At 49.8% G+C, this 24,207-nt stretch overlaps 7 protein-coding genes across 9 annotated transcripts; 4 read left to right on the forward strand and 3 right to left on the reverse strand.

The window, feature by feature from the left end:
- Positions 1 to 3,406: 3,406 nt before the first annotated feature.
- Positions 3,407 to 4,508, reverse strand: PV09_07502 (uncharacterized protein). Its single transcript, XM_016361274.1, has 3 exons — positions 4,305 to 4,508; positions 4,030 to 4,249; positions 3,407 to 3,975 (listed from the first exon to the last, which is right to left on the reverse strand). The coding sequence occupies exons 1-3, from the start codon at positions 4,467 to 4,469 to the stop codon at positions 3,551 to 3,553; spliced, it is 810 nt and encodes a 269-aa protein (XP_016210849.1). The 5' UTR covers positions 4,470 to 4,508; the 3' UTR covers positions 3,407 to 3,550.
- A 154-nt stretch (positions 4,509 to 4,662) lies between these two features.
- Positions 4,663 to 6,381, forward strand: PV09_07503 (uncharacterized protein). Its single transcript, XM_016361275.1, has one exon. The coding sequence runs from the start codon at positions 4,730 to 4,732 to the stop codon at positions 6,194 to 6,196; it is 1,467 nt and encodes a 488-aa protein (XP_016210850.1). The 5' UTR covers positions 4,663 to 4,729; the 3' UTR covers positions 6,197 to 6,381.
- A 2,434-nt stretch (positions 6,382 to 8,815) lies between these two features.
- Positions 8,816 to 12,146, reverse strand: PV09_07504 (uncharacterized protein). The gene is made up of 2 exons (XM_016361276.1): positions 9,326 to 12,146; positions 8,816 to 9,269 (listed from the first exon to the last, which is right to left on the reverse strand). The coding sequence occupies exons 1-2, from the start codon at positions 11,955 to 11,957 to the stop codon at positions 9,160 to 9,162; spliced, it is 2,742 nt and encodes a 913-aa protein (XP_016210851.1). The 5' UTR covers positions 11,958 to 12,146; the 3' UTR covers positions 8,816 to 9,159.
- Positions 12,147 to 13,432: 1,286 nt separating this feature from the next.
- On the reverse strand, positions 13,433 to 14,697 carry PV09_07505 (uncharacterized protein). The gene is made up of 5 exons (XM_016361277.1): positions 14,537 to 14,697; positions 14,384 to 14,481; positions 14,280 to 14,324; positions 13,966 to 14,216; positions 13,433 to 13,911 (listed from the first exon to the last, which is right to left on the reverse strand). Exons 1-5 carry the CDS (start codon positions 14,640 to 14,642, stop codon positions 13,896 to 13,898), a joined length of 516 nt encoding a protein of 171 aa, XP_016210852.1. The 5' UTR covers positions 14,643 to 14,697; the 3' UTR covers positions 13,433 to 13,895.
- Positions 14,698 to 14,845: 148 nt separating this feature from the next.
- Positions 14,846 to 16,303, forward strand: PV09_07506. Of its 2 annotated transcripts, XM_016361278.1 has the most exons (3): positions 14,846 to 15,131; positions 15,206 to 15,289; positions 15,351 to 16,303. In XM_016361278.1, exons 1-3 carry the CDS (start codon positions 15,096 to 15,098, stop codon positions 15,816 to 15,818), a joined length of 588 nt encoding a protein of 195 aa, XP_016210853.1. In that variant the 5' UTR covers positions 14,846 to 15,095; the 3' UTR covers positions 15,819 to 16,303. The 2 variants fall into 2 exon arrangements, with proteins under 2 accessions (XP_016210853.1, XP_016210854.1); XM_016361279.1 differs by having other exon boundaries at positions 15,206 to 16,303.
- Positions 16,304 to 16,558: 255 nt separating this feature from the next.
- Positions 16,559 to 19,382, forward strand: PV09_07507. Of its 2 annotated transcripts, XM_016361281.1 has the most exons (6): positions 16,559 to 16,712; positions 16,973 to 17,136; positions 17,198 to 17,254; positions 17,306 to 17,426; positions 17,482 to 18,773; positions 18,834 to 19,382. In XM_016361281.1, the coding sequence occupies exons 1-5, from the start codon at positions 16,656 to 16,658 to the stop codon at positions 18,730 to 18,732; spliced, it is 1,650 nt and encodes a 549-aa protein (XP_016210856.1). In that variant the 5' UTR covers positions 16,559 to 16,655; the 3' UTR covers positions 18,733 to 18,773; positions 18,834 to 19,382. The 2 variants fall into 2 exon arrangements, with proteins under 2 accessions (XP_016210856.1, XP_016210855.1); XM_016361280.1 differs by having other exon boundaries at positions 17,482 to 19,382.
- Positions 19,383 to 21,363: 1,981 nt separating this feature from the next.
- On the forward strand, positions 21,364 to 22,309 carry PV09_07508 (uncharacterized protein; the record flags this gene model as incomplete). The annotated part of the gene is made up of 2 exons (XM_016361282.1): positions 21,364 to 21,804; positions 21,865 to 22,309. 2 exons carry the CDS (start codon positions 21,364 to 21,366, stop codon positions 22,288 to 22,290), a joined length of 867 nt encoding a protein of 288 aa, XP_016210857.1. The 3' UTR covers positions 22,291 to 22,309.
- Between the last annotated feature and the right edge of the window lie 1,898 nt (positions 22,310 to 24,207).

The following is a 24,207-nucleotide window of genomic DNA, read 5'->3' on the forward strand; positions in this document are numbered from 1 at the left end:
CGGACAGACAAAGTATCCTAGAGTGAGAGCCGTAACTCCGGGCTGGTAGGGGCCTTCGGTTGCATTGTTAGCAGGCCATGGATACAGGGTCGAACCCTCGTTGGCCGCATTCGAGATGATCGCCGGGTTCTTCGAAATCTTTCCAGCTGTGGCACGAGCTGTGTAGTTCGAAAAGACTACCGTTTCGTCGACGACAGGACCGAAGCTAATACTCGGGCTTGACGAATATGTACCAACGAATTCCTCGATTTGCGGCGCGGGCACCTGCTGCATGCAATCCAGTTCAGCAGCTGGGTCGTTGGGAAAGTCGCATCCTAGGCTCTTCGCGACAAAGGTGAAGTTGGAATGATCACGGGCAGTCATCGCCAGAAGCGCTGTGCCGGACTGAGAAAAGGATGCCCGGGAGATTGGCTTATCCCAAAATGCGAAGTTGTGGTAATCGACGGATATGGCTCCCGCAGATTGGCCCCAGATCATGATGGCTTCAGGGTCGCCACCGAATGCAGCAATGTTCTCGGCAACCCATTCAAGAGCGGCGCGTTGGTCTAGGATGCCGAGGTTGTTGCTGGAGGTACCGGCGGCGTTAGGGAATCCGAATATGTTGACGCGGTAGTTGATTGTGACCACGATATGAGCACCCGTTCGATTAACCCATTGCTGAGGGAGCTGTGTGGGAATATCAACGCCGCCGGTAACGAACCCTCCGCCCGTCATGAACAAGGCCACCGGCAGCTTCGCATTTGGAGACACGCCGTACGGCGTCCAGACGGCCAGGCTCAGGCAGTCCTCGGAAGAAGCCAGGGCGGGTAGACCGCTGGAGTGATTCTGCTGGCCATTCTCGACCAACAGATCAGGCACGAATAAGTTCCAGAAGCTGGGCGAGCTCGACACGAACTGGGGACACGAGGGAGGGAAGCGATACGAGTAGTGATGGTCGGAAGAATTGGGGAGACGCTGCGGAGGCTTGAATCGAAGCTTTCCAACCGGCGGCTGCGCGAATGGAATGTTACGAAACTCTCGCACTGCCGGGAAGTCCGCGTTACGGAGGCCCGTGTAAGAACCCGTCCTGGTATTGACGGTTAGGGACGTGTCGCCTGCAAGAGTAAAGCCCAGGATGGCGGCAACGAGCGTCAAGGATAACTCTAATCTCATTGCGCCTGAGGAGAACACAAGAAAAATATGGACACTTCAACACTGCGGTTACGTAGACTTTGTCCAAAGGTTGGTGGACTCCAAGGGAAAGGTCGTATCTTGGACATGTTTGTCAATTTATACTAGCTGTATTTTCCTCCCGCGTGGAATTGCCGATGTGGTGTTTGTTGCAATCGCATCCTTCTGGACTTGCATTGTACCCGCCTGGTTTCGACGTCGACATCCGTGATCATGTGTTGTGGAATCCCAGTAGGTATACCCCGCATTGCTATTGAAGAACAATGTTAACCCGAGATCCACTTATTTAGACCTATTAGTCGCCTGTAGAAGCGAAGTTCCGTTGCCCGTTTGACAAATCCTGGTGTAGGTTCAAGAAGGCCCCCTTCTACATAGACTGCCGTCAGGCGGAGATAGAAAATGAGCACGTCAACGAATTAAACGGTTATCAATATATACATGGCGATATATCCGTGAACTTAGTTCAAGCACAGATTCACAACTTGCATGGTCAGGATCTCGTTATCCTCCTGCATCACAAAAGGCTTTTTAAACACGGTTTCCCCGCATGTAGATCATTAACTTTTATATCTTCACGCTGAATAATACAGCTGTGCACGAATGACATGCACTGTCGGCCAATCAGCCGGAATCTCTTTGACTGCCTTGGGTCTACAAAAAAGTATCCCACCGCGTACCCGACGCAAGCTCGCCAACCACTACTATTAATTTAATTGCGAATTGCAGCATATCGACATGTTGAGCGAGCCTCCAGTCATGTACAGTCATGTCCGCGGCTGTCTGCAGACTGGATCGCGCGCTCAATCGAACGTTTGGCATGTTCTCCTCCAACGAGGTTCGAAATTCTTCAAAACGATCACAGTTGACACCAATCAGCTCGCCGGTCTCTACGAACCCGGACATCTGTGACGTGATCTGAACGAGGTCTGCCACACGCACTTGCAGCTTTGCCGTCACGTCCAAAAGCGACGTCGTCGGTAGGCTTGCGGTCCGCGATGACCTGCCGAGCGCGTGCACGAAATTCATAGCCTTTGATCGAATATCTTGCAGAGCATTGCCCTTGCCGTGTGCCGCCGTCGTGCTGTGCGACTCGCCACCTTGTCTGTGCACGGTCGAGCTCAGCTCTAAAAGCCTCTCTTTCGTCCTCGTGTCGAGATGGGGTCGCCAATTCTATGCCGTCGACTAATTGCAGTAGCTCGTGTGGATTCCATACCAGGTTCTCGAAGGCGGGCTAATATTCGGAGGAGATTCTTACCGTAGACGCTTGGATCTAGTGTGCTGAGGAGGTAGCACAGCAGCGTCGAGCCAGACTAGTCCGGCGCTTTTGGAGTACAGTAGTCTACATCTTGCCTGTCGTCTGGATAGAGTGAGACTCTGCAACGCAGGGACTTTTATCGCGAAAATCCTCACAATCATGCTCAGCAAACATGTGAGCCAGGGTCAGGATATCGCGTTCCGGTGATGCGTAGCCAAAGTGCATTGTTGGTTTTTCATTCCAGAAGCGCATCTGGAGCACAGGAGGTACGTAGTCGGAAGTTTGCCTACCAGTGGCTTACAGGCGCTTCAAAACTAAACCGTGTCGTTGCCGCACATGGCTGTGATTTTGGGAGAAATTAAGATCATGACTACGAGATGCCGTATTGATTTGAACTTATCAGTTCGAGATACAAATGCTTCGATTCTGACTCTTTTTCTAAAGACATAACAAGGAATGGTATTACTGCAATTTGACGTCCTATCTGTGAAAAACGACATAGCGAACGATTTAATATTCATGTGCATTATTATTCAAGAGCAAAACTGGCACGGTATTTCTCCAACATGACAAGACCCAACCATCTATGCGTTTGGGCTTCGTTTCGTGACTGGATAGATTGAGAGTCGTTCCCAAACAATATTAATCTCGCGAACAGCTTCTAGTCGAAAGCGACGCTCCTGATCTTTGTGGTACTGATCACGAAAGCCACAATACATGCCTTTTTGAAAATCTCTTGTGGCTCGATCTGGTTCGTGAGAAGGTTGCTATATTCTGCAATACAGCCAAACGATTCACTTACGCCTCGCAAATTTGTTCCAAGCATATGCCACAGTGGTGGTTGCAAACGTGCCGAGATTCATTTTGTTCTCGTTTCCAGAGAGCAGAGGTTACTGCGAAGCAGATATTCCATCGAGCGACTATTGTTCCAAAAATCCGCTTTGACCCAAAGGGAACTGGACAGTATGGTTAAGGTTGAAATTCGAAAATCATCGCACTTGCATTCAGCATGAATAATCTCTCTCTTGATCCAATAAATCACATGGTATCACAATCCTGGTCCCTATCCCCAAGATAACGCCATCAGCCTTGCCTTGATTTCCCTTTATGCAGAAAAAAAAAACTTCAGCTGCTCACGCCCAGCATCTCTACCAGGACAGCCTCACTAGCCCGATACCATCGCCCTTGTTCTTCCGTCTCATCTATGCCGCCCTCTTCCCTTCTCTGTCTTACTTGCTTCGCGAGTCCTACGACGGTCTTCTTCTGTCCCATCAAGGGATGCAGCTCATCTTCCGCATTTTCCAACTCCCTTCGCTTTTGCGGAATCTGGGCTTGCAGCGCTTTAATCTGCGCTTCGAGATCCGAAGCTTCCGATTTGCGGTCCGATAGGAGGGAGAGTGTCTGTGGGAGGGAGAGATTGAGCTCCGGGTTTGAATTCTTGACTGGAGAGGGATGTGACGATTGGAGTGCAGATATCTGGCTTTCCAGCTCGGATATCTTAGTAGGAAGCTCTGACAGCCGTGTTTTTTGAAGCTGGACTGCTTCGTACCCTGCTTATTCGCTTAACGTGATTGACTTTGGGGACAGTGATGCCAAATACTCACGCCTTGCAAGCTCCTTGCCTTGTGTCTCAAGCTCCGTGACCAACCTCTCAACTTCTTCCTTTTGCTTCTTCAGTGCTATTTTCTCCTCCGCCAGTTGCTGTTCAAGCCGGGAGTTCTCTTGCGGCTCTACGAAGAGAGGGATGTCGGATGTGATTGCACGGAGGAACTTCTCCTTCGTAACCTGTTCCAGATACGAGAATCTTAATTTTGAAAAAAGTTCCTGGGGTAAATCAGTACGGAGACATTTCAAAAGTTGAAACGAGAGGGTCGTCTACCTTATAATGCACCAAATCTACCGTGAGGCTGCTGGGTGTCATGAAACCATTATTAGAGCTGTCTGCCGATACATCAGAAGAGCGTTTAGTGTCTGTTCTGGTGTCGCCTGAGCTAACAATATTCTCATATAGCCGTATAATCGAAAGATTTGACATTGGATCCATGATTGCGCGTGATGGGTGCAATGGCAAAGTCGACAATCGCTTGTTTACACAATGTCAATAGACAGCCTGAAACAGTATAGCGCAAAGATTTTCCCCCACGCTGACGCCATTTTACAGATGACCGTAAACTGGACCCCATGTTACATGTGCCAAAAGCTGTTCGGCCTAAGTAAGTGAATGTTCATTCTTACGTATCCTTTTGAACTTATGAAGAATCAGCACTCTCCTTAAGCTGAAATCTCCACAGAGCGAGATTAATTATGGCTGATAAACTCTTAACAGATGAGGCGGTTATCAAGCTTCTGCAAGAAGAGGCTCAAAAAGCATCCAGAAACTCTGCGATACAAGGCTTACGGGCCTATCTGCCTAGGAAAAGCGCAACACAAGCTCTGAAGCCGAATACACGATTCCTGCGCAATCTGGTGCAAGAGACGCATAGTCACAACAAGGCTCTCCTTGCAAAGGAGGCTGAAGAAGCCCGAGCGAGGCTAAAGGCGCTGAGTAGGAAAGAGGCCCATGAGCGGGGCGGGGAACGCAAGCCCAGTCTTAGATCTCGGAGTGATGATGGGGAAGAGAAGGAGGGCCACCGTGTCAAGCGTTGGAGAGAAGATTTCGCTGATTGGGATAACAATCGTCTCAGTCCGCCTCGGGAGTCGAAGAGATATCATGAATACGACATGCACAAGGACCACATGAGGAGCAGAGACAGATCTCAAACTCGAAGCACGGCTAGAAATGGTCGAAAGTCGTACGATTATACCGACTCTGAGGATAACGATGCGAATTATGAACGAAGCACAAAACGAGCGAGGCGAAAACGAAGGGAAGTATATACTAGCGAGGAAGATGAATACGAAAGAACTCGCTGGCGAAGTTCGACGGATCGTAGCAGACGTCATTGCAAAAGTTCTTCCAACAATCATTCAGATAGTGAAGACTACTCGGATAGGAAATCTTCACGCCGAACACACAAAGAAAGAGCTGGTCGCTCAAAAGATGATGATCTCGAAAAAAGTAGAGATCGACGCAAATCAAGGAGGTCTCCATCACATTCGCGGTCCATAAGCAGTGAAGAAGATCTGCGTGATCGCAAGACTCGCAAACGAAAGCGGCGACGCTCACCATCTACGGCGTCCGAGCCTGGCGCAAGTCCACAACGGAAATCGCAACAACCGGTAAAGACACGTATCAAGCAAAACTCCAAACGCATTGATAATGCGAACGGTGGTCATCCTCAGTCGCTATCGCCAAAGTTGTCGTCCAAAAATGACATTGGCGATGATGACCTCCGTCAAAATAGCGACTCCGATCCTCTCGAACAAATTGTAGGACCGCTTCCGCCACCTCCTCCACCAAAGGTTCGCATCCGTGGCCGAGGTGCTGCCAACGCTCTCTTGAACGCCACTGCTACAGACATGCGCTTTTCTGCATCATATGACCCCAGCACAGATGTGACTGTCGATGCCTCGGACGAAGACGACTGGGGCCAAGCCTTAGAGGCTTTAGAAGCACGAGCAAAGTTCAAGAAAACTCAGGCAGAACGGTTGAAGGCAGCTGGTTTCACAGACGAAGAGGTCAAATTGTGGGAAAGAGGCGGCAACAAGGATGAGAGAGATGTTAAGTGGGCCAAACTTGGAGAAGGGAGGGAATGGGATAGAGGCAAGGTGCTTGACGTGGATGGCAGAGTGGGCGTTGGCGAGGAGTTTGGGCGATTGAAGGGAACTTAGAGCCAGCTCAGATTTGCTTCGGACATGGGTTGGAACTGTAGTCCAGGTGATGAACTGTATCATTGAAACAAGTTTCGTGTGAGCAGAAAAACTCTAGAAACTTTTTGTCTTCGCAGAACTAGTGGCAATCTTTCAACGAAACTGGCTATATGGCCTGCGTAATGAAGAAACCAAGTCTAATGGAATCACCTTCAAACGGCACATCCTTGCATGCCTCCCTTGCGGGCCATGTTTAACAGCTTGCATTGAACTGGCAGTAAAGGAGTACCTATCGCGATATCTGCAATTTCTTTCATCAAGCTTCAGAATGCTGCTTGCAGTTCCTTGTTCATCCATTCCTTGACCCCAGACTTACAGGGCTGAAATGATAGCATTCACGTGACATGATGGTGTGGCCACAGAACTTGAGGCCTCAGGCAGAAGCGCGCACGGACGCGCACACAACCTCACCACTGAAAACTTGCACTTTTGCGCAAGGAGACGAACTTAAATCGCATTGTCACATATACGACGTTCCTTGTGAGTCCTGCTTGCTTCCTTCAAAATTTCAGCCCATATTCGATTGCTAATCTCAACCACAGTCACTTAAGTCAAGATGAGTGCGTAGCCCTCGACTGCTCCCGATATCTCTGTCCTTGAAATGCCACCATCTGAACGAAATGCTAATTACTGCGTACACTTACAGCGAAGGGAACATCCAGCTTCGGCAAGCGCCACAACAAGACGCACACTTTGTGTCGCCGCTGCGGTACGTCAATGGCTCCAGTCTCCAGTCCAGCGTTTGATATGGAAGGACCCTCAGCGGGATGAGGAATGAAGCGAAAGGAGTCTTAAAGCTAACGGGATGATAGGACGCCGTGCTCTGCATATCCAGAAACACACTTGCGCCTCGTGCGGCTACCCGTCTGCTAGCATCAGAAAGTGTATGTGATTCCAGCGCCACGATCGTGTGGTTGACTTGGTCATTCACATCGATGCAAGTCCGGATTATTGACGAGTTCGATCACAGGGAACTGGAGCGAGAAGGCCAAGAGAAGAAAGACCACTGGTACAGGCCGTTGCAGATACCTTAAGCACCTCCCCAGGATAGCCGGCAACAAATTCCAGACTGGCGCTCCTAAGGGTGCTCGCGGCGCAGTAGCCTCCTCGTAAGAGTTCCGCTATGCATGAGAGAGGAGAATAGTTGGTGCGCGTTGACGTGATGCAATTGGTCATTAGCGACGACAGTGGGTGTGGAAGACGTTGATCACGGGCACAGCCAACATTCTGGCAATGGCATCGACTTATTCACGAGTCCGGAATGAGAGATAGGCCTTTCTCAACTGGACGGCATGGTGTAAACGGATTACAACAGGGAATGGAGCATTAGCAAAAATGAAATCAAATGCCCTTTTGCTAAGACTTTGTGCATGATTAAGCCCCTCTGCAACGAAGTAACGCGTTCTTTTACCTGTTCGCTATAGCCTGTCTTGTCGCTTATCCTGTAACCTCAATGATCTTTTTATTCGATATCCATCGATCTCAGTGTAATCCTTTGATCGCCATATGATCCATTTTACATGTTCGGTTCTCAGGATCTAAATGTGCCTAGTGTCTTGAGCCTGCGAGGACAATCTGCTTTTGTCACGTATTAATGAGCGGTATTCACCGTCTGGATATTGCTTTGAACCTACATGACTATTGCCAACAGACTGGCTTCGAGAAACATTGAGGATTTCTGCCACCGAAAGCATTGTGGTTAGGTAAGCTCAAATGTAGGAAGATAAGAGCTTTGTTAACCCGTCACCATGCCTGCGCTCAAGGATCACAATCGTCTCCTGGAGTAACAAAAGAATATACATGAATCTCGACTCACGACTAAAAGGACAAAAGCTCCCCGTTTTGAGTTATCTTTAGATTTTCCTAGGACCAAAAATAGCATATATTTAATGTTTTGACGACGTCGAATCGAATCATTTTAACCGTCGACGTGAAGATGACACACACCAACATGTCAACGCGAACAAGGCAGCCCCAAATGAGTAAGTACAGTCAAACTTCCATTGTGAGTTCCAGCAAACGTGCCGCTCCTCAGGAATGGACGATTCGTCCCCAATTTACGTCGTCGATTTGATCTTTGCTTCGCTCGCTCGCGCTGTCACTCAGGAACCAGTTTCGAAACAAATAAGATATTAAGGCGAGAAAGCCAAAAACACATAGCTTCTATGGGTCCTTTCGTTGATTGCTGCTGCCATACGCGAAAATCCACTCGTAGCACGGCGTTGTTGCTCTTCCCAACCTGTGATGCGAAGCACCAACCCACCAGCTGAGACCGTAGGAAAATATTGCGAGACTCTCGTTTCTGGGACGGCATTTGGGGTCAAATTCACGGATTTTTTTTTTTTTTTTTCAATATGCAAGAGCAATGATGGGAAATAAAACATAGGAGAAATAAGAAAATATTTTTGGCATATAAACCGTCGCGAACTCAATATGGTCAGCTTAATCCGGAAATTAATTTTTTCTTGTCCGTGTTTTTTTTAACTCGCTCTAGTGAATGTCTCGAAAAGCATTCTGGTTGAAATGAGAGACTGGGAGAGAGAGAGAGAGAGAGAGAGAGAGAGAGAGAGTAAACGTAGTGCTGAGCTTATCTGCATAACGCTTTTATTTGGCTATACATGTTTGCGATTCGTCATTCAACTAAGTGAACGGGCTCACCTTTGTTAGCATGACACAATATGACAGGCGTACATTAACTCGTTCGCACTGTAGATCACCATGTCTAGCGCAGCGTAAACGCGTTGTGAAACAAATAACTTGAGAATGGAATTCGTCGGAGTCATAAAAGAGACCAAAAATCACGCAGTCGTGAAATTTATTCATGGAATGAACGGTAGCTTTTGCTCCATATGGGCTTTCCCAATGCTTAAGAGACAGGTCCTCCACGATAACGCCGGTAATGCAATACATGAAACAATAGCGTACTACCTCACTTTGACTTTTGTCTGCAAGTCATCCTTAAATACGATTGGCCTTGGGTTATCCGTCTTCAGCCACTCTCCATTGAAAGCGTTAATGAGCCAGTTCGTCAACTCTGGTTTCTCTGTTAGCACTTACTTGTCACACCAGAAGATCTTCTTGGCTACTTACTGTCATACACAACTTTATTAGCATTGTGAAAGTAGATCCCATGGTCGCTATCTGGGAAAACATGCACGTCGTAATTTTCCACCCCCGCCAGATCAAGCTTGTCCAGCAGCGTATATGTATTCTGAGTATGCACATTATCATCTGCCACGCCATGCATGATCAAAAAGCGCACGTTCTGTTGCAAGGACTTCATGTCTTTGATGCTGCTGTTTTCATAGCCTTCCGGATTGTGCTGTGGCGTGTGCATATAGCGCTCTGTATACACACTATCGTAGAAGCGCCAATCTGTCACGGGTGCAACTGCCATGCCGTACTTGAAAGTCTCGCCTCCATCGCGCTCCAACGTTTTTAGTGTCATAAATCCACCGTAAGACCAGCCCCATATGGCGAGTCGGTCCTCGTCTACGTATTTCTTCTTGGCCCACATTTTCGCGGCAGCGATCTGGTCTGTGGACTCGTAGTAACCGATATTGCCTCGGATCGCGCAACGTGTTCTACGTCCCCGATATCCGGTGCCACGGCCGTCGACTGTGACGACGATGTAACCAAGACCAGAAGCGACGAAAGCTTGGAAGTCCACATTCCATTGTTTGTTGACGGATTGCGAGTTGGGCCCTTGATACATCCAGAACAGAACGGGATACTTTCTCTTCGGATTAAAGTGTGGAGGCTTTCGTTCGACATAGTTTAGCGTGAAGCCATCTACCTCAATGGTGCCGTATGTCTCGATAGGAAGCTCATGCTGTGCGGCGAATTGCTTAAGTTCCTCATTGGCCTCGATCATCTCTTCATATTTGTCGGTCACACCTGGCATGGACATAACCTTCTGCCAAGGGACGTTTGGACCATCATAACTGACGAGACCAAATTGCCCGCCAGCAGAAAAAGAAATGCTGTAATAGCCTTCTTGGGACACATCCGTGATGGGTTCGAATCCGCTCCCGTCGAGCTTGACACGGTAGAAGTGGCGTTGAATGGAGGATTCTTTCGTAGCCTTGAAGTAAACGTAGTTATTCTTGAGATCAACGACTGAAGGCGCGGCGACGACTTCCCAGTCGCCAGAAGTGAGAAGAATCGGCTCCGGGTTCTCAAGCGGCGTAAAGTACGCCAAATGGTCATAACCATTGTGGATGATGGTGTCAACATAACCAGCATGTGGACGACCGTTACCAGGGTCCGGTGGAATGAATGTCGTATCTTGTGAAACTTCAAACCAGCCCCCGTCGAGCTTTGAAACGTCTTGCTCGCGAACAGTACGACCGGTTCTGCGTTCTGTGTCCATGAGGACGACCTTTAAGATGTCACTCTCTCGATTCGTTTCGCGAACAAGCACTTTGCCGTCCTTGCCAGCCCACACAACCTCCGTGATGAGACGATCGTCATCGGGAAAATCACCTTCAATATTGACAGAGAAAACTTGTTCTTTGTTCACGTCATAGAATTGTAAGTGCACCGTTGGGTTAGGAGCTCCGGCCTTCGGATACTTTATCTCCCTCGTTTCGGGATAATTTTCCAGACCGGGAGCAGGCTGTTCGCCGCTAGGTCGTGATAAATAGTACTCAATTGGGAAAGTCGGTACCTCGGTTTCATTCGTTCGCAGGAAGGCAATGTACTTCCCGTCTTCGCTCCACCACGTCGCAACCCGATCGGCGAATACCTCTTCTTCATACACCCAATCTGGCACGCCGTAGAACAGCTCTGGCCCACCGTCCTGCGTGATCTGCTTCACACCCGCATTTAGCGTGCGGACATACAAATTGTTATCCCTCGTGAAGGCGATCTTGTCGCTCTGAGGGCTCCACTGTGCAAGCTGTACCCTGCCAGCAGGAACTAGGGGATCCAAAGGCTCCACCGTTTGCGTTGCGACGTCCAGAATCCAGTATTGACCAGTGAAAGAATGCCTCCAGTTACTGTGGCGATCCGTCACGATAAGTACCTTCCTCAAGTCGGGACTTGGCCATGTTTCCGAAGGATACTTGTGTTCGCCGTTTGCAGTGAATCCCGCCTTCGCCATCAAGATTCTCGTGCTGAGGCTCTCGACGCCCTTGTCCCGTTCTCTTACGTCCCTGACAACCAAGTACTCCTTGTTTTTTGGGTCACCTCTTTCCAGCAGCAGACCATCTTCGCCCTCAGGTCCAGCAATCCAACTTATCGCGTGGCGTCTGGCGCGCCATTGGCCTGACATCACCTGGTCCAAAGTGACTTTCTTGCCGTTTCCTCTTGAAGACGTCGCAAGTGGGTCGTGTGGTGTCGTACTTGCATGCTTGTAGCTTCCATTTATGACGAAAAGAAGGGCGGCCGACAGCCAGCCAGCGGCGCAAACCAGGCCCAGTATCCAAAGACATCTCTTGTATTTCCTATCCACAGGCTTAACAGTGCCAAAGAATTTTCCAGACCCATCTTCAATATCTAAAGAGGAGCCGGGATGTTCACGGAGCGTGCTGTCGGAGGACCGCTCCTCATCCTTATACGACTTCTTCAGGTCGTCACTGACCTGTGCCTTATTGGAGAGCGAGATCTGCTCGAGTATTGCAGAGGTGGTCGAGATTGAGTCTAATGAGTCACGCGATTCGTTTAGGGAGTCGTGCGAATACCGTGTGAGCGGCTTCGTTTCGTCATCGTCGAGAACCATGGTTGACGCGGCGTGAGGAGGTGAAGAGCTTCCAGCGGCAGTAATGGACGCCGACGCTCCACGTTGGCATTTGATCGCGAAACCAGGGCTTGCGTAGGCGGTTCTGGGTACCTATGAGTCTTTAAGAATGTGCTTCGGAATAATACATGGCGCCTGAAGGTTAATTCCGCTTCGTGCCCTGCCCTGAAGCTTGAAGGTGTTTGTAGGGCGACAGGCGCCAAGCTAGGCTGAAACAGGAAGTATTTCGGTGGCGGGCATTTATTCCGGAGGCATCTCATTGCTACCTATCAGAACCCGCAGATCAGAGACATTTGGGGACTTCCACAGCATCCTCTCGATGAGTGTACGCGTCAAATGTCTTCAGTTCACGTACAGTCTAGAGACTGATCGTTTACGCGGAAGTTGCCAAAAGGCCAAACCTGCTGAGATCATGTATGAACGCCCCTGTTCTTCTTGGCGGACAGTACTCGAGAAGTCCAAGTCAGAAGGCAGTCTCGCAATCAGACGCCTATCTTGACGTGGCATCTTGCGCTCGATATTTCGGGTCCCTCTTCGTATTTCGACACAGGGGTGCTTTTCGTTGGCTACACAACGCTAGCTGAACTCAATATGAATCTCACTTTGAAGGGAACCGTGGACTTTCTCATATCACGAAGTGCAGACAAATTGTCGTAAAGCCAGCAAAGCTTGTTCTAAGGGCTCTTTCAAACGAACGATAAATAGGTGTCATCTGGCGCCTTCTCCTTTTATTGCAGCTTGAGCATCGATATCTGATCATGTTGGCTATTCTAGCGGAAAAAAAGCGTTCTGAGGAGACTTCGAAGAAAGCTTTTCCAGGGCAATGGAACTCGTTCCTCCTTTCTTTCGTAATATTTCAGAGAATCAGTCAAATACGAGCATGCGGTTCTGCAAGTTTTCGTTGTTCCTATTTGCATCATCAAAACATGAAAGACCTTTCCAAGACCTTTCATGATGAATTGGGAGCCACCAGAATTCGACCCGGCCCTTATATTGAATCAATTGCTACGGTGACACTCTACGCCGTAAAGAAGGATTTTTACCATGTCTTCTTAACTCTGTGCAAGCGGCACGTCCGGATTCATGATCTAATCAGATGTCCTGCTCCTGGCTCATGAATGACTCTCAAGAATTGATCTTGACAGTACTAATCCCATCATGTATGATCTGAGTGGGACTCATACACGCTGCTCTCTAGGAATAAGGATACATCAGCTTTTGTGCTTGCGTTTGCTTTCGTCTGGAAGTTATAGTCGTATAACGGCTAGTGTAGAATTCCTCATTTGAAAGACAAGGACAGCCAAAGACAATCTACCTGTTCTCCAAATGGACTGATCATTCGACTTTTTTTTAAAAAGAAAGAAAATTGTTGACCGTCATCAGGACAATTTCGACATCCAGTATGTAATAGGAGAGAAATGCTTGTCAATTAAGCGGAGATGAGGCAATGGATGCCGTGTTTAAAGATCGGTCATTTTAATTTCCAAGTGCAAACTGCGGAGTTCATATACGTTTTGCAGCTTTCGGTTAATGGCTGGTTAAGCACTAGTATTACAATTTTTATGGCCTTCAATTGTCCTACCCAGAGCTCTGATCCTATTTTGCACAACGGTTCTAGACTGTTCTCTCCCTTTCCGACTCTGGACCGCGATCGCGGCATCTGCATGTATGTAAATGTCATGACTAAGAATCGATTCATTTGGCCCTTAGGTGGTGTCAGTTCAATTTGGTGATCATCGCGATTGACAACGCCGTCAAGGCGCGTGCTGTGATCAAACTTCTTCGAGGTCTTCTTCTTCTGCATCTGGGACATGAAGGCTCTAGTTAGAATCTTCATAGTTGCTTCGAAGGGGACCACGCTATTTCCATGTTGATGTGAAGCGAAAAAAAAAACCGGACATGCCGGTGGGAGAGTAACATTCAACCCTCCAGGACGCTGATAAGGTCAGCATAGTACGAAAGAGGTCGGGACCTGCTTTAAGCGTCTTACCCAAGATAATCCTCTCGGATACCACCAATCGCAAACAGGCTACCCATTTCACTACGAATACCCTTCAGACGAAGACGAATCTGAGTTCCCTTCTCGATGATCTGATCCGCATGGTCCGTCCATTGCGGTGGCGTGGCTTGCGCATCGTACTTGATGTCCGATGGAATTTGTGCGCGGCCAATGAATACCTGCATGGGACCTATGGCAACAAAGAAGCCGTTAGGCTGGATGGCAGAGACCTGCGCGTCAACCTGGAGATTTCCATCGTCAGGGGAATCTGCCGAGATGTTCATAAACGATATAACAAGACGTACGATCTCGCCCTTAAAAGGCTTCCATACAATGGCACGATAGTGAACCTGTTGGGTGCCCTTAGTCTTTTGAAGTGCGACCACGTGCTTGCGCATGCCTCACAAACCTTGTATTCTGCAAACGCGCTTCCAGGCACAATCTTGCCCTCAGAATACTCGTGTGGCTCTAGCACACACACAACAAAATAATCACCCTGCAGAGTTCCTGGGTTGACGTCAGCTCCGCCAATGTTACCGCCTGTCGGATGAGGCGTGCGCACCCTCCACATCGCTGAGCAGCTTATCGTCCAGATAACGCTTGATGTGCGGACCAAAGAAAGAGGGGTGCAGCGTGATGACACGCTCCTCCTCTTTGACGAAGAACATGCTACCCGATGCCGATGCCGGGATTTGAGCGATGCAAGTCGGATGAAGGTGTGTGTCCACACCCGTCGCTTTGGCGCAGGCAGGCCAGGCGACAGTTTGATAATCGCCTTACCGCCTCAGGCCTTCACTCTAACGTTTTGCCGCTAAGCCGATCACATGCCAAGTCCGTTCACTTGATTATGGCAGGACTGGGACACGACCCAGGCAGGCAGACAGGCATTCTTCGGAAACATGTCAGACGAGCAAGACTTTGTCTTTGGCCTTCTCTCACTCTCTCTCCACCTTCTCTCGTCCGTCTCCATCCCTCCCATCTTCCCAACCTCCCAAGCTACCCGTGTCTTCCCTTTGCTTGCTGTTGACCTGTCTTGAAATTATGCCATGCATATAGCCTCTTCATAAACAGTCCTTTCGCTCGGAAATAGCTCGGTACTTGAAAATCATCAAATCCTCGCCATGATCTCGCTCGACCTGGAGGAACAACTCCGATTTGTACGTCGGCCCTACCGCACACGGGTGCGTGTGATGTGAAACAACTCGGTGGCTAACCCGCGGGTTACGCGCAGTATGGAGCATATCACCACAACAGCGTCAATGTAGCCATTCACATAGTCTGCGTACCTCTCATTCTCATGACGAGTCTGCTGCTGGTAACAAGCTCAAAATTGCAAATTCCGTGCGCGCCTTAACATGCTGATCCTTTAAATGCAGGCTTCCAACACGCCCAATGTGTCGCTGCCAGAATGGCTACCCTCCTCTTTCCAGTCCTTCCCTCTTAATCTTGGCACTGTCAGTGCTTTCCTCTATAGCTCCCTCTACCTGTTGATGGAGCCCGTCGCCGGTTCTCTCTTGTTCCCGCTCATCATTGGCGGGACGCTCTACTCGAACCATCTACTGAGCGAGTATGGCAGCACGGCCAACCAATGGGCCCTCGGCGTATTCGTGACGTCGTGGATCTTACAATTCATCGGACATGGAAAATTCGAGGGAAGAGCGCCTGCTCTGTTAGACAATCTGGTCCAGGCGCTCTTCCTGGCGCCATTCTTCGTGTGGATGGAGATTTTGTTCATGCTAGGATATCGCCCAGAGCTGAAGAAGAGGCTCGACAAGGCTGTGGAGGCGGAAATTCGGAAATGGCAGACGGAGGTGAGTGGCAAGGCTAATGGGAAGGCAAAATGAGCAAAAAAAATCCTCCGATCGTTCTTCCCTCTGTTAAGATGGGATATTCGTAGGTAGTAGGAAGCTGGGCAGCAGGTGGCAGCGAAAAGTAATTGGTATGAGAGGAGGTAAACATGTCCGTTTGAGATAGTAGCAGCATTGGGACGGTGTTTATTGTGAAGACCCGCGAGATACCAGATCTGGAGTTTTATGCTTTCACGGCCGGAGTATAGTCACGACATCTACAAAAGTACGCTTCCTCTGGCAATGGACAAATGAGGCCCTTACGTAGGTAAAAAATAGTTAGAATGATTTAGCCTCTAGTGATACTTGTTGAGTCTCATAAGCAGTCTTATTAGGCATTGGGATAAGTCACGGTTTTCCCTTTCAGCCGAAGGCTCGATCGGAAGAGGATTGCTTCTAAAGTGTGCAACTGCTCTGGACGTGTAGGAGGGAAAGTCAAAGCGAGCATGCCAAGAGCGTTGTAATGACTTGATGTGATCGCGAAATTCCATCGCCGTATGCACCTGACGAAATCCTAGAGCGTTCCCAGTTGTGACTCAATACATATGCGAGACGATGGATGACACGAGTGATCAACGTGTTGGCATCACGGTCGTCGTCGCCGTTGTCGTCGACGCAAAACGGCTGCGTCTCGCGAAAAGTCGGGAATGGTCCGGCTATTGGCGTTGCAGATTTGGTGCCTGAGGCTCCGAACGCAGCTCCGAGCTTGCGAACGTCCCCAAGCAAAACTTCATCCAACCCTTCCGAACCATCAACAACCTCTCCTCTCCACCACCGTTTGTCATCGTCTGCTCTGCCGTGTCGTGGTAGGGTCATCTCACACATCTCGCAACAATGTTCACGAGACAGATTGCGAGACGCTCGCTCGCGGCTGCTGCGAAGCGCACCTCCGTACGTCCACCCTGAACAGACAGGTTCCGCATGCCACCGAATTCCATCCATTGGCATCAGAGAAGCTTTCAATTGAGCTTTGTGGAGCTTCTGGGCATCAATAATACGCCATTGAGCTGCGTTGTGGATGCGAGGAAGCGACGACGCTCATCAATTGGCAGCTCGGTGAATGCTCAGTGCCGAGACTTTTCTCTTCGAGCCTTGAACTCGACGTTCTCAACGCAACACCCTGGATTGGCTAACATTATCATCGTCTACAGGTGCGTTCGCCAGCCGCTTTCAATGTCACCCGCCAGATTCAGCGCACATATGCTTCCGAGGGCAAGGCTACACCAACGGAAGTTTCCTCCATCCTCGAACAGCGGATCCGCGGCGTCGCTGAGGAGGCCAGCTTGGCCGAGACTGGCCGTGTCCTCTCTGTTGGGTATGCATTGTGTTGAGGCCAACGAATAAACCAGGAAAATGGATGACTGACGATGTTGCAGTGACGGTATCGCCCGTGTCCACGGCATGAACAATGTCCAGGCCGAGGAGCTTGTCGAGTGCGTCTATGCCGTACGTAGCACATGAATATCTGAAGCTAACATGAACAGGTTCGCATCTGGTGTCAAGGGTATGTGCATGAACTTGGAAGCCGGCCAGGTTGGTGTTGTGCTCTTCGGTTCCGATCGATTGGTCAAGGAAGGCGAAACTGTCAAGCGTACTGGTCAGATTGTACGTCTTAAAAAGTCCTTTGATCAACCCTATAGAGCTCTAACAAGTCACACAGGTCGATGTGCCAGTTGGTGAGGCCATGCTTGGCCGTGTCGTCGACGCCCTGGGCAACCCAATTGACGGCAAGGGCCCAATTAAGACCACCGAGCGCCGCCGTGCTCAGGTCAAGGCCCCAGGTATCCTACCCCGTCGTTCCGTCAACCAGCCCGTGCAGACCGGTTTGAAATCCGTCGATGCCATGGTTCCGATCGGCCGTGGTCAGCGTGAGTTGATCATTGGTGATCGTCAAACTGGCAAGACTGCCGTTGCCCTGGACGCCATGTTGAACCAGAGGCGCTGGAACTCCGGCAACGACGAATCCAAGAAGCTGTACTGCATCTACGTCGCCGTCGGTCAGAAGCGTTCCACTGTTGCTCAGCTTGTCAAGACTCTTGAGGAAGCCGATGCCATGAAGTACGTCACCATTGTTGCTGCCACTGCCTCCGAGGCCGCCCCTCTGCAGTACATTGCTCCTTTCACCGGCTGCTCCATGGGTGAGTGGTTCCGCGACAACGGCAAGCACGCTCTCATCATCTACGATGACCTGTCCAAGCAGGCCGTTGCCTACCGTCAGATGTCCCTGTTGCTCCGTCGTCCACCAGGTCGTGAGGCTTACCCTGGTGATGTCTTCTACCTGCACTCCCGTCTGCTCGAGCGTGCTGCAAAGATGAACGACAAGCACGGTGGTGGCTCCCTCACTGCGCTGCCAGTCATTGAGACCCAGGGTGGTGATGTGTCCGCCTACATCCCAACCAACGTCATTTCCATCACGGATGGTCAGATCTTCTTGGAGGCCGAACTCTTCTACAAGGGTGTCCGCCCAGCCATTAACGTCGGTCTTTCCGTGTCCCGTGTCGGTTCCGCTGCCCAGCTCAAGGCTATGAAGCAAGTCGCTGGTTCGCTCAAGCTCTTCTTGGCCCAGTACCGTGAGGTTGCTGCCTTCGCCCAATTCGGTTCTGATCTTGATGCTGCTACCAAGCAGACCCTCAACCGTGGTGAGCGTCTGACCGAACTTCTCAAGCAGAAGCAGTACAGCCCCATGGCCGTTAACGAGATGGTTCCCCTTATCTTCGCTGGTGTCAACGGCTACCTCGACAACGTTCCTGTGAACAAGATCAACCAGTGGGAGCAGGACTTCCTGGCCCACCTCAAGAGCAATGAGAGCGACCTGCTTGCAACAATTGATAAGGAGGGTGCGCTGTCAAAGGATCTTGAGCAGAGACTGAGGGATGTGGTGAGCAGCTTCACCAAGAGCTTTACTTCGTAAATGCTCTGAATCCTTAGCTGGTTGAGGGGATGGCCGAAAAAGTGAGTTTTCCTTGCACTGAAGAGAAACCGGAGGAGTAAACAGTAGCTGATAGGCAGTAGATGTATAATATGATTTTCTGCGTATCTCTCTTACGATATCAATCGCCCCACCGACGTGTACCTGTGCAACCGGAACTACGCTCTGATTACATGTTTCGATAAAATCCTGGGAGTAGTAGAGAGCAGAGAAAGGTGAAGGTTTCCATGGCAAAAGGGAAGGGCAAAGGAAGAAAGAGCGTTAGAAAAATTCTTCGGCGATCTATTTGTCTGTGTAGATTTTCGATGCGGGAATTTCAAATTTCATTTGTCTCTCCAAGCCATAATGTGCGAAGACCTCTCGAACGCCTAACAGTTCGCTGTTAAATTGTCTGGCCAACCAATCCTCCACATCCAGCTCTTGCCGCCGTGATTCCTGCTCAAGTACGGTGGGACTTCAAGATGTTTTAACAGGTCTATTATGGGACCCACAGGTTAAGGCTGTCAGCTAGATCTTCTTTGTTCTTGACATCCGTTGAGACCCGATCATCACCGTGTGCTGGCCCATGAAGAGTGCTATTATACTCAGTAGTGGATCTAAATCACTGGCAGGACAATGCCCATGCTTCGAAATCTTGCCTGACGTCTTGTCAGCTTGTTACTAGCGTGGATCTCCAGTGCGTCAAGAGAGATAAGCCGGCTCTTTTCCAGTATGACAGTGACTTGCTGACACAAATGCCATGCTGACGGATAGGCTTGTTAAATAGGCTCACCACTCGTTGGAAAAGTACGGAGGGCTGTTCTGCGTACGTCCAGAGGCATGCCCCGGCCACAGTTCTCTCCCGTCAGCTAAACACTTACGCAAACGGCTCGGGGTATGTGGTGCTCTCGCTCGTGCCAGCCAGCCTCGCACCGCCCTTTTTTCCAAACTGCTTGTTAACGGCAGCAACGTGGGCTTGAGCAATGCGAGAGGGCACACTACGCCATCGTAGCTCTGAAAAGTCGCCACGCTTCTTGCAACACTCCCTGAACGGCTAATCTGAGACCGTCGTCTCGCTCCCTCGCGAAGGGAATCCGTCAAAACTTCGCCGAGCCTCTTCATGTGACGGCACAGGTATCTGAAGTCGCGGCGCCCGTCGCCCGCTGCCGAAGGGTCGAGAACGCTTCACGTCGCCCGGAGAGCAAAGCATGCGTCCGTTTCGGTTTCCGATTCGAACCATTCAGTACTTTCACCGTCCCGCGCCTCCCGAGTAACTTGGATAAATGAAACCCGGTGTCCCGAAGGTACTGCAATTCCTGGATTTGGTGAAATCCCACACCCGTATTGATCACTTACGTAGCGTGTTGCGCTGCGATGCGTTTACGGGGGACGTCATACAGACCGTCAGGTTGAAGAGAGCAAGCAGTGCGATCATCTTCAGTTGGGATATGTGATACAGACTACGAAGCCATGTCACCGCATGAACCTTCGAAAGGCCAATGCAAAAAAAGCAGCCCGTCTCACATCATCGCTCTACGTTGATTTGGTAAATGGCCCCGGAACATCTGTCACGTTTTCTTGATGATCCAGTTCCAAGAATCCGGTACGGCCTATTCGCCTTTCAACTTTGCAGCTGGGCCGATCGCACAGCTACCTGCCCAGGGTATGAGGCGTCCTTGCTGAATCTATACTCGACCGTGAACATGATTCGCTTTGTCTGCCTCCAGAATAATTAATTTGGACATAAAAAAGACACGCGGCAAGACTGCTGCGAAAATGTCAACTGCGAGGCCATAGAACTGCTCCTCTCAGAATAGTCTCTTTGGCTTCTCGAGTTCCATTCTAGGGGAGACAAGAAACACCTGTACGAAGTAGTGCGATGACATTTTTGGAGGTTGAAAACCTGCACTATCCGATCTATTCTTTCCCAATTGGATCTCGATTGTGCAAGCAAGGATATGGCGAGAAGTTGTGGTCGAGAAATACCACCAGCGATACGTCCTAGGACTTCGGTTTAAAACGTACACTGAGCACCTATCACGAGACCTAGTAATGCAATAACTTATCTCCTCCTCACGGCGAGCAAAGCCTACTGGCAAGCGCAATTCTGGCTTGCCTCTTTGAGTAGTGTTACTCTATCCTCGTATGCGATTAGTGAGCCACCCAGACCGGTGCCAAAGAACCAGGATCTAAAATTTGCAACAATGTCCTAAAGTGAACCATAGTCTTTTAGAATTCTTCGACGTCGAGCCGAGGCGAAAAGTGCTGCGATGAAATATACGTTTGCGAAATGGATGTTTAGTCATCTTCTGCTGGGCGAAATGAACTGCGCCATTCCCTAACTTAAAGGCTTTGTGTGTTACAAACCTTCCCCTCAACAGTCAGTAGTCGCAACGCAAAGGAGCTTGTCGTGTCTCGTCGTTTGAATATGATGATTAGTCGGGGTTTAGACATTTTACTGAAATGCCATTTATAATCCGTCCCCAATCATGCGATCACATCCACCGGCTCGATCGCATATATGCTTTGCTGCCGTCTGCAGGATGTGCGACTGCTTCGTTCACTGCTAGAAATCACCCATTCTTATTCATAACCGTTTATAACACAGTATAAAGCTAAGAGAAAAAAAAAGTGATGTCCACTTCAGCAATACTCTTTGGTGCAGGCGGTAACGTAGGCAAAGCCGTCCTGCCTGCTCTTCTCGAGGCTGGCGTCAACGTCACGGTCGCAACACGTCAGGATTCGAAGTCTACGTTTCCCGGATCTGTCAAAGTCGTAACCACAAACTACGAGTCGGTGGAAGATCTAACATCTATCATCAGAGGGAACGACGCGGTTATCTCCTTGGTCAACACAGCGGCGCTGAGCAAGGAGCTGCTACTCGTGGATGCGGCCGCCGCAGCAGGAGCTTCGCTTTTCATTCCAAGCCAGTTCGGACATGACACGTCGGACGATCGCATTGCACCTTTGCTGCCTATCTTTGGCAAGAAGCAGCAAACTGTCGCACGGCTAAAGGAGAAGGAAAAGGACGGTCTCACATGGACAGCGATCATAACCGCGCTGTTCTTCGACTGGGTAAGTAATTTGCGCCTTTGTCTACTGCTAAACAAAAATCACTAACGGAGATGTTATCAGGGATTGAATTTCGGTACATTTGATGTTGACCTCAAGAAAGGCAAAGCTACAATCTGGGACGGCGGGGAGACACGATTTTCCGCGTCCAACATGGAAGACATAGCATTGGCGGTGGTCCGGCTTGTGACGGATCCTGTGACTCGAGAGAAATACAAGAACCAACATGTTTACGTGTCGTCTGTCCAAATGACGCAGAAGGAACTCGTAGCTGCTGCCGAAGCCGTTACAGGGAAGACATTTGACATTACTGAGTACGATAGCGACGTTGCATTTCGGGAAGGTTCGCCTATAAAGGTTCTCCAGGCAATCCAGTTCTCAGGAAAGGGCCTCGCAGATTTTCAAGCCAAGGTTGATGCTGGAAAGGGCCGGTTCATAGTGGATAAGAGAGAGGATGTTAGGACTGTGTTGAAGGGCTTGGCTGTTTGAGAGGTATGTTCCTTGGCTGGAAGACAAGCCACGACAAGAGAAGGCAGTGCCAAGCTAAATGTAAAACGAGGCTCATATAATTCTTTTGAAAAGTTGAAACATTGATGCTTGATAGCCCATCTAACATCGAACCATGCTTTTGTACATGTTCAGCATCCCTCATGAACGTCGACCGAAGACAAATACTACGTCTGGCAGCAAGGGATATGATTCGACGCTATAGTAAAGATGCACGAAATGGTCGTGTTGAAGGCGAGCTCAACCAACTATGTTGGTAAAGCATGTGAAACCTGTGGGTCGAGTAATAAAGGCAGCGATGTTCTCACGCGGAGCGTACGTCACCACTGCTCCATTGGCAAACTCTCATCTCATTGATTCAAACGTATGCACGTACCCAGGCATCGAGAAAAACAAAACTATCCTAAATGAAACAAGTGTACTGGGCAATGATGGTGGTTATGTCGCGACGTCGTCCCATTCTTCGTTATGTGGTACGCGGACTGGGGAATTTGCCTCTTTCAGGACTCGTAAGGTTCGTGCCACTTCGCTGTGGTTTCCTGGATGAGAATCATCTGCATCAACTTGGTGCAGCGGTAGTCAGCAGCGTGAGAAGAAGATTACCCCAAGCTTACACCCATGTTCAGGAAGAGGGTGATCGTGCCTAAGCGAGAAACGAAACAGAAACATCTTGGAAGCGCTGAGGAGTACGCGCAAGCAACCACACGCTCATAATGGCTAGGGCAAAGCGGGAAGGGCGTCAAACATAGGGACAAGGTGTGATAGAAATGTTTCTCTCCCCACCAACTTGAATAAAAATACTTCCACGACATTGTAGTGGAGGTTATGAAGGTGTAAAAATCAGCAGCCTCAGATCAGTAACCGATGGGGCCCCCCTGGCGAGGCGCGTATGGTAGATTTTTTGCCAGGCAGGTGGGCACAACGGGACAAACTCAAACAGCGCAAAGACGGGCAACCACCTCATTCCCAGGACAGACGACCGTAGAGCGCGACACATTCGATTTCGGCAGATGGAGGAGTCAAAGTAGGGTTGATCGCAGCGCTGAAACAAGCACCGATCTTACGATTACGATCACGAGTATAGTAGGAAGTGTGTAAAAGGCCCGACAGATCCGCTGATTCACTACGTCCCATATGTCGATGTGTCGATTCAGCGCAGGGAGAGCATGAGCATGAAGGTAGGGAGATGGACGCAAGGCTCAACAACGCTCAACAAGGAATGATTTGGTCGATCTCGCCTCGTCGCAGACCCTTCACGGTGCTCCGCTGAAGTTGTGTGATTGGTGGGATGCTGCGTTGGATCCACGAAATGGAACCCCGTCACCTGCAGGAGACCAAACAAGATGGACTGAGAGGCGCCGAGGGTCGCCGCAAGCGTTTGGATCGACATCTACATGTGGATTGGACGCAAAAGGACGAAAAGACTGGGCCCTTTGACTAGTTTTTTTGGTCTCTCCAGTTGCCCACGCCTCTCTGCGTTTTACGGACGATTGCAAGGAGCGGATGGGCAAGGCGCTGGACGACGGAAGGAGATGCGTCGGCCCGGCTGTTGATGAATGAAAGATTTGGTTGTTTGCAACGCAAGCTCGCACACCCCAGAGAAGACGACTTGGTGCTGTAGCTTTCCAGCACAAAACACATGGATTTTTTTTTCTTTGAGAAGCGAAAAGCAGAGTGTCAGCAGAGACGATGCGGATATTCCAGGACAGAGCGTGAGTGTGGTGTGTGGTGTGTGGTGTGTGGTGTGTGGTGTGTGGTGTGTGGTGGGTGATCATGCATGAAACGGCTGGGTTGAAGCCAAAGCTCGGCGAACGATGGAAGTCACGATGGATTACCAGGGGAAGCACGGCAGGTGCGTGGGTCAGCATCCCGGGCAGCTGCAAGAGAGAGCAGGTGCGA

This window comes from Verruconis gallopava, assembly GCF_000836295.1.
Source record: "Verruconis gallopava strain CBS 43764 unplaced genomic scaffold supercont1.30, whole genome shotgun sequence".
NCBI classification, from domain to species: Eukaryota; Fungi; Ascomycota; class Dothideomycetes; order Venturiales; family Sympoventuriaceae; genus Verruconis; species Verruconis gallopava.